Raw genomic sequence first — 9,262 nt, forward strand, 5'->3', positions numbered from 1 at the left:
GAATATTGCAGTCGGATTTATATTGATATCGAGGAATACTGAAAATAGCGGCGCTAGGTTCTGGACCCGTTACTATGCCAGTACATCAATACTGAAAGAAAAATTGTTATCCGGCTGACTGCAGCAGGAAGAGAGATAGAGAGAGAAATTTATTTACAGAAAGCCAGAGAGGTAGGCTATAACTTGCATCGGCCTGCTACTCTACACTGGGGAAAAGGGACGGGGAGGGAAACGGCTGATGAATGATAATGATGGTATAAGGAAGAGGTGCGTATATACCAATTCAGAGTTGAAGCATGTCTAAAGCCGTGCGTCTAGCCCAGTAGCTTGGAGAAAAGCGGTAGCGTCACTTGTTATCAGGGCTGCGATGTTTACATTAGACCAAGGACCTAAAAGAAACTCGCCTGATAGTGGCCTCTTATGGATCTTTGAAATGGAAGAGACCAGTTGCTGTCGTTCTGCGTACGCGGGACACACGCAAAATATATGTTCAAGTGTTTCTGGTACCTCACAGTATTCACAATTTGGGCTAGTATCACTGGTACCTACCATATGTATCAGGAAAGTACAAAGGAAAACCATACAGTTTTCTCAACAAGAAAGCGTCGTAGTTTAAAAATTCTTCCTTGTCCGAGGTCTGAACCCGGAACCAACGTCGTCGAGTGTGTGACATTTTTTTTTTCATCGGCCTTCTTGCACTATGCGGGCTACCACAGAAATGATTGTAACTGAGGTTGAACGGCGTGAATATTAAAATGACATGGAACAAGAACCATTGACAAGCGTTGGCTGCCAAGTGGAAGTTCGTTTGAAATTCTCCAGCCAGTTTATACTTTTGCCAGCATAGGAATGCGTACGCCAGTCACATATACATCAGCAAAATCAGCATCATATCTTTCATGCAAAAAAGCTATTTCTTTTTCCGACAAAGCAGGTATTTGTTTCTTCGTGTCTTTGTTTTATTCGCGCTGCTCAAATATCAGATCTAAGTATGAACTAAATAGCCCTTATCAGCATGTTACTAATTGATTGTGCATATTAAGTGTCCCTGTGCTTCGAGTTGTCGATTAATTCGTCCTCACTCTGCAACATGCTAGCTCTCTGGCTAGCTCGAATAGCATTGCCAGGTTCTCAGGTTCGGTGTTGAATCTTTTTTTTTTTCCTCAAAAACCCTTGTGGCTTCCTTTTTAGCTTCGTGCTGTAATCGGCTAGACGACAGTTTTTCCTTTTTCATTAAACTTCCTCCATCTTGTAGGATACCGCAGTGCGAATTTGCTACAATAATATTGTTGCAAAGATTGCCTGAATAAAGCGAACGCTTTGAAGAACAGTGGCATTGTGAGAAAAGTTGGTAGGTATTCAACTTGCAGTTTAATTCAATAAAATTCGAAGTCTTCCAGAGTGAGTTGGGGATGAGATAAGGGCTGAGTCGCTAGGCGCGGCAGCCTATCGCGTCAGGTCTCGTGTGAGGGAAAGAGGAAGAACGTCGAACTCTTGTCTTTGGGATCTGTCAACATTTCGACTTCACTATGTACGGAAGCGGCTTACATTTGTAAACTGCGCTATTTTCAGGATAGGGCGACATTTAAACGTATGATGACGTGTTAACTAGTTTTATGTAATTTCAACGGATTTACATGCCAAAAGTTTTAAAAGCTACCGTGCCGTACAGTGGTGAGCAGCCTTGTCTAGAGCGCGCCGACGGTGCTCTGCGGAGCAAGTCAGCGCCACCTAACGTTGCGCTCTGGGTTTGAGTTATGCGTCCCGCGCGCATGCGCGGCAGAAACAGGCATGCCTGCTCATCGTTTCCTTGTCCAGCCACCGCCTTGCGAGTTCGTTTCGTGCCGCCAGGGACGCGCTGCCTGCGATTGTGACGCTGTGACAGCGGCGAGGGCGTCGCCATGCCGCCGTGTTTCACGAGTGTAACGAGACGGCCAGGCAAGCAAGCGCGAGTGATAGCAGATCACCGCGCATTTCTGCACAGGCACCACTCGCCGCAGCCGTAATATCTTTCGGCGTGTATCTGCACTGCGCATTTAGCTAAGGGCGACAGCCGACGAAAATAGACGACGAAAATAGACACCAAACAACCATATAGGCCCAATTCTCGCACTCTTAGCCTGGTCTGCGCCTGAAACGCGTGATCACCCGCTATCACTTGGACGTGCTTCAGAAACGCGCGATCACCCGATATCACTTGCACTTGCTTGCCTAGCCGCCCCGTGATTCGCGCGAAACGCGTTGGTTTTCCGGCTGCTGTTACATATCATTCAGTGCGGCCCTGGCGGACTGAAGCGCAAGCACTGAGGCCGAGAACACACGAGCAGGCACCGCTTTATTTTGGCCCTGCATGCGCACGAGACGCATAGCTCAAACCCGGAGCGTAACGTTAGGTGGCGCTGGCTTGCTCCGCAGAGCACCGTCGCCGCGCTCTAGACAAGGCTGCTCACCACTGTACTGGTTACGGTATCGGTCTTCTGTGCTACAGGTCCTCCGTTCGATTTCGACCATCGGATAATTTTATGTTGTTATTTATTTATTCAATAGAGCTGCAGTTTACCCCTAAGGGTGAATCACTAACCGCGATAGCAAGTTTCAGCGTTGTTCTTCGACTCCTCGGACGATGTTGAAAGTATACGCGGGTGCGACATCTTGGCTCGAAGAAGCACTTAAAGACCAAACTACGCGTACGCTTGGCAGCGCGCACGAAAGCTCGCTCCTGCGTGCCTTCAGTTTGCCGCGCCTCGCGAGGAAGGCCTATGTGAGGCCACAAGGCGCGCGCCAGCGCGCACCCACTTGACTCACTATTTTCGCCTTGGTAGACATCGTTTCGTACTTGTGTGAGGCAGCCAGAGCACCGATTTTCGTCTGGCGGAGAAATCTGCGCTCGCGCCGCGCTTCGAAGCGCGCGATCTGTCCCGCACGCATGCAGGCGTGCGCGTAGTTTGGCCTTCAACACTCCTGCTGGATAGAAGCAACAGCGCCCTGTCAGCCACGAAGCATCTGACGAACGCTGGCGTTAGTTAAGAGCACCGCGAGTGGTGTTTCACACGTCGCAGGTCCACGAGGTCAAGCAAACGGGAAACCGTCGGCGTTCGGAAAGCGCGCTAAGCGTCTCTGCGTGCTGGCTATCGCACGGGGGAAATAGGAGAGATGTTTGTTCTATTCTGGCGCTTTAACGCGAGAGCGTTAAGGAGCTCGTGTCGCAGTAAAGCCGGTGTCGTCGTTGTCGGCGTCGGCAGCGTTGGCTGTGAGCGATAAATCCTGGAAGGCACTTCATAAATAAAAAAAAAACAACTTGCAAGATGGGCTGGGCGGTAATCGAACCAGGGTCGCCGGAGTGTGAGACGGAGACGCTACTACTGAGCCACGAGCTTTTTTTTTTTTTTTTTTTCTTTATTACCTTGATTTCAACACAACTCAAACGCGTACAAAGTAGGTCACTTGGTGCAGAAAAATAATATTACGTCACTTCGACAGACTGTACATATTTAAAAGGCACTCAAAGAGGATATCACAGACACCAAAGTGTCAAGCTCCAGAAACCACTCTGGTGGTTCAATCATGTGCTTGAGGACATCACGCGTGTACCTAAGACTTTCATTTAGGTGTTCCCTCGCAGACCTTTCATCTACGCGGGCATTCCTGACATCCATACGCGTTTTCCACACGCTGCTCATACACAAAAGCATTATCAAGTCAGCCGGCACTCCCCCTGTGTCTGCACACGGTAAGAAACGAATACCGAAAGGACTTAACGGCAGGTCTTTCTTCAGAGTTCGTTTGAGAACATCCCACAAGAAAACTGAGTCATGGCAATCCAAGAAGATGTGCTCAATAGTTTCAGGTTTCCTACATATGATGCAGTTAACAGACCATGGAACAAAGAAGCCCTTGCTTTGCAGCCATGGCTTCACAAGGAGAGTGCCCGAATGCAATTGAAAAAAGGTTTTCGCTGAAGATCTAACCGGCATTTTCCTAACGCGTTTCAGCACATTGCGTTCAGGTCCTAAGTTATACATCATACGGTAAACAGGATGCGGCAAGAAAACATCAACCAGATCACTATAAAGTTTCTTACGCGTCACTGAAGTCAAAAATTCATTCGAAAAATGCGCTTTCAATAAAGAAAAGGACATAACAACTTCCCTCAGAAAGCCAGTTGGTGTTCGAGTACGTTCATTTGTTGATGAGACAACCCACTCAGGCAAAGAAGAACTCAATCTCACTTGAATAACAGTACGCAGAAATATATCACTTTGGTCCCTTAAGAAAAAGAACCTACTAACAATCTGTTTCAAAAACAAATGTGTTAATCCTAGTCCTCCATTCTTCACCGAATGAAACAAGTTACATCGGCTAGTTCTCTCCCAAGTGGATCCCCATATATATACTGCAAACACTCTGTGAAGTTTCTGCACCGAAATCCTTGCCATGCATAACACTTGTAGTACATAATACACCTTTGCAACTAAAAACAAATTGCAAACACTAGCTCTTGAAAACATCGAAAAATTATGCCCGCCCCACTTTTCTGTCTCATCTTTAACTCTTTTTACTTCTTCGATCCAATACGCGGCACTGTCACGATAATGTTGTAATGGCACCCCAAGATATTTTCCAGGGGTAACGCTCCAGTTCATATTGCAAAAATACTCGGGTACCTGTGTCCAGCTGCCGTGCCATAAGCCTAGGCACTTAGTCCAGCTGACAACACTTCCAGTTGCGGCGCAAAAAGAAACAACCTCTTTCATAGTGTTATTCACGCTTTCTGTATCACGGCAAAAAATTGCCACGTCATCTGCATAAGCCAGAACTCTAGTCTCAATTCCTGCGTAGATAAACCCACGAATAGATTGGCTTTTAATTATTTTCAAACAGAAAGGCTCCAAATACAAGGCAAATAAAAGAGGTGACAAACAGCATCCTTGTTTTACTGATGACTCCACTTTTATACTGGCGCCTAATTTCCTATTAATTACTAACTTTGCAGTGCAATCTTTGTACACCATTCTTACTCCATCTGTTATCACTGCACCGGCTTTAACATGTTCTAAGAGCAAAAATATGACATCATGGACGACTCTGTCAAAAGCCTTTTCAAGGTCAATTTGTATCATAGCGACTTTGTCCTCTCTTTCATCGCAGCATTCCAGTATGGTCCTTGCAGTATGTATATTCGAAAAGATCGATCTGCCTTTGATTCCGCATGTCTGATGGGGGCCCACAAGTTCTTTTATAACGGTCTGCAATCGTCGCACCAGTACTTTAGTGTAAACTTTGTAGTCCGTATTCGTCAAGCTTATGGGTCTGTAGGCTTCAACCGCCACAAGTCGCGCAGGATCTTTTGCTTTAGGAATTAAAATAACGTGCGACGTCCGAAAAGAAGGAGGTGCTTCCTTATTCTCGTACATCTCCCTTATCACGCGATGTAATGCTACAGCTATTTCACTTTTAAAGCACTTATAGAAAGCTCCTCCCAGACCATCAGGCCCCGGTGACTTGCCGGGACTAAGTTCGTCAATCGCATCCTCAACTTCTGAAAGGCTTATTGGTCTGTCAAGCGCTTCACAGACCTCGTCTGACAATGTTGGCATTAATGGCAAGAAGTCAGTTCTATACCTTTCGATATCACATGTCTTTTTCCCCATCAAACTTTCATAATAAGACTCAAAAGCGTGTTCAATCATTCCAACATCACTAGTGACTTCCCCTTGATAAGTTATTTCTGTTATTTCTTTGGAAACAGCGTGTTTCTTCTCGTCACTTATTGCTCGCTTGGTAGGCGTCTCCCCCATCCATAAGCTCTCCGCCCTTGCCCTTAATATCGCACCCCTGTACTTTTCTTCATCCATGACTTCAAGTTCCGACTTAGCTTGTTTGATTTCTTTCGAAAATAAGCCAGGCGAAGAGCTTTCTGCGGTGAGCATGTATTTTAGCCTAAGGTGTAATTCCTTCTCACGCTCTTTTTCTTTGTGATAGACTACGCATGCTCTTTCAATCGCGGTTAATTTAACGTCTCTTTTGAAGAGTTCCCATTCTGCAATGAAGAACGCTGACGTAGTTATGCTGAGCAAATTTTCGAGCTTTTCTTGAACTGCTTTTTGAAAAACGTCGTCTTGCAAAAGCTTATCATTTAGCTTCCATAAGTCCCAGCTGAATTTCGATGGTTTTTGTTTCTTTCCTATGGTTGACATAACGAGGCAATGATCGCTAAAACTAACATGTAGCACTTGATAACTTGAAAATAACGGTACAAGGGTTAACGGAGCATAAATTCTGTCTAGCCTGCCATGACATTGACCTTGATAGTGCGTATACATGGTACGATTTCCGCTTGACAACACATAACCAATGTCTTCAAGCTCTTGTTGCCTTACAATCGAACTTAAAAGCAACGCACTTTTATCACAAACACTAGTCAACTTAGATTTATCTTCTGGAAAGCAAACACAATTAAAATCACCCAGTAATATGACATGTCTTTCACAATTCAAGTACTGCTGAATATCACCAAAAAATACTTCCCGCTCCCGTGCTACGTTCGGAGCATAAACACATATAGCCCTCCAAGGCATCTCTGAAAAAGTAAAATCGCAGAGGACCATTCTACCATCCTGGGATGAGGTGACGGCTTCAACTACAGCAATACTGCTACGCAAAAGAATAAGGCAGCCCCCAGACCTACCCGCCGCATGACATACACTTACGGTATATCTAGGGCGGAAGACGTTAACCATTTGCTCCGTGCATTCATCAGTTGCAATTTTTGTTTCTTGAATGGCCAATAAGTCAATATTATTTTCAATAAAAATACGGTTAACTTGGCATTGCCTTCTACGCCCGCTAAGTCCACGCACGTTCAACGTCGCGACACAAAGACCAGTCGAAAAATTAGCTACCATTTAACGGGAGGAGAAACTAAACCAATTACCACACATCGTCCGTCTCACAGCTGCTGCGATGACTCGACGGTCTACGGAGGCGGACCATAGTTTTCTGGACTTCATAGCCGAATGACGACGGCCGACGCACATCCTGCCCACAAACCCCAGTCCCCAGATCCTAACAACAATTTTTCTAACCCAGGAACGCCTGCGCTAACGCGGAGGCGTCTGGGTTGTAGAACGGCGTTTGGCTGGAACGCCGGGCTTGGGCTTGAACGCCGGTCGGCGTCCCGGGGTAGCTTTCGGAGGAGGCTCATCATTCGCAGTCTCTTGATCCTTTTCCTCTTGCTCATCCGCCTCTTCGTGAAGCCTCTTAGCAGGTGCACTACTTGACGTTGCCATCACGGTGTCATCAGTGTCATGCTGTTCGCCGGTCGTCACTTCTGTTGATGTGCACGTATCTTTGGCCTCTTTTACCTCGACCTCTGTTGAGTTAGTTGGTTCCACCGTGTCATACCATGGGTCTTTCCAGCCGTCCGATGACTCGTCTTCATTAACAGTCGTTGCCTTCTTCAGGGGCGTTAACGCCGAGAACTGGGTCTCTTTCCCTTCGCCTGCGGCTTCCACTGCGTCGACCACGTCCATCAAGTGATCTGTGACATCTTCCTTCAATGCCGGGCCTGTCACTGTGGCATAGGTTCGGACGCACTGGGTCTCGTCGTGGCCGAAACGACGACAAAGCCCACAGCGTGGCACCCGGCACTCGCGTCGTATGTGCCCGATGCCACGGCATCGGAGGCAGAGGGGAGCTCTGCCAGGGACGTGCACGAGCGCAACATCTTCCGCCACTCGCAGCTGGTGGGGCAAGTCTTCAGCGGTGACGCCTGCTTTCAGCTTAATAGTGACAGTACGGGTGGTTGACCCTTTGTCAACGCATCCTTGTACCCGCCACCTGTCCCTGGTGATCTCAGTCACCTTGCCAAAAGGCGACAAGGCAGTGCGAACGTCGTCGTCAGGTACACCATGAAGCAGCCAGTAGAGCTTGATACGGACGCCTCTGTCACACGGGTCGACGACCACACAGCGGTGGTCCTTGACATCAAACGCGTCTGCAGCGATAATCCTCTTTTTCCCTTCTTCGTCCTTGAAAGTCACCGCCCACAGATGGTTCATTTGATAAGCACCCAGTGCAACCACTTCCGGCATGAGAGACAGCCGTGTAAGAGCGTCTCGAAAATGTTCCACTCTGTAAGGCCTCGCCTTAACGTCACCATGTAAAAACACCGTATGCAGAACGGACGCACCTGTTGGCAGCGTTGGTAAAATCATTTGGTAGTCCTGACCTGGTTTTTCAGTTGACCTGATACCGCGGCCCAAAAGGGTCGCTGAAGCCGCTCGCGAAGAGCCCGACATTCCGCGTCCGCTCACCTCGGTGGCTGAAGAGGAAGTGACTGAGCCACGAGCTCGATGAATCAAAGCGGGACAAAAGCGCTTCTAGTGAATGTGGGGTTGCCTTAGAAACGTGCCATAGAAAGTTATACTGCGGTGTATATTGGTAATTATGAGCATGTAAATTACAGAGGGCGGCAGAAAGTTAGGTGGGCGGATGAGATTAAGAAGTTTGCAAGGACAGCATGGCCACAATTAGTACATGACCGGGGTAGTTGGAGAAGTATGGGAGAGGCCTTTGCCCTGCAGTGGGCATAACCAGGCTGATGATGATGATGATGATGAAATTACAGAAGTCGCAGTTACACGAGTAGCAAAGTACGTTTCCGCTACATTTCTCCTGCGCTCTGCGCACACGCAGAGCCATCTTGCGGTAAACACAGAATACCCCCTCCTCGCAATGTGCGGCGCTGGCCCGACACGTGGCGCGCCACTCGCCCGCTCTCTCCCTTTCCAACTTCCAGCGAGCGTCACTCGAACCTTCGTGTTTAGGCGACGCGGCTCCTCTTTCCGATCACAGCGCGATTCCTAAGTGCAGCGTCCGATGCGGGACGCAGGGGACGCCAAGGCGTCCCCTGCGATGTGTGCCGAGCTGCTTTCGAGGAGTCATGCGTCTGCGTGGTGCTCCCAAGCGAGAGAGAGGACGATCCCATCGAGGCGTCAGGCCCATGATTCTATGCGCGTCGCGGGCCGGCTGTCCGTGCCGATCACGACGTTTGGCTCGCTTTGATCGTTTCTTCCTCCGAGACACCGAGTTCTTTGGTTCGTTCCGCTTGCTCAGGCGCACGTTTCGTTGCCGCGCCGAACGCTGCGTTGCTTGGCGCTCACCGCGGGATTGGTGGGTGCAAAGTCCGATGCGGGGCGCCTCATAAGTGATCGCTGCACCATAGCGCATTTTCTTACACCCCTTGGCGGGTCGACGGGTG

The 9,262-nt window shown here is 48.3% G+C and overlaps 1 protein-coding gene across 1 annotated transcript; it reads right to left on the reverse strand.

The window, feature by feature from the left end:
* Positions 1-7,100: 7,100 nt before the first annotated feature.
* On the reverse strand, positions 7,101-8,344 carry LOC126532220 (uncharacterized). The gene has a single exon (XM_050179886.3). The coding sequence runs from the start codon at positions 8,298-8,300 to the stop codon at positions 7,101-7,103; it is 1,200 nt and encodes a 399-aa protein (XP_050035843.1). The 5' UTR covers positions 8,301-8,344.
* Between the last annotated feature and the right edge of the window lie 918 nt (positions 8,345-9,262).

This window comes from Dermacentor andersoni, chromosome 5 (genome assembly GCF_023375885.2).
Source record: "Dermacentor andersoni chromosome 5, qqDerAnde1_hic_scaffold, whole genome shotgun sequence".
NCBI lineage: Eukaryota > Metazoa > Arthropoda > Arachnida > Ixodida > Ixodidae > Dermacentor > Dermacentor andersoni.

Excerpts from the sequence above, each read along its gene's own strand:
- LOC126532220 (XM_050179886.3), bottom strand. The coding sequence starts at position 8,300 with ATGTCGGGCTCTTCGCGAGCGGCTTCAGCGACCCTTTTGGGCCGCGGT.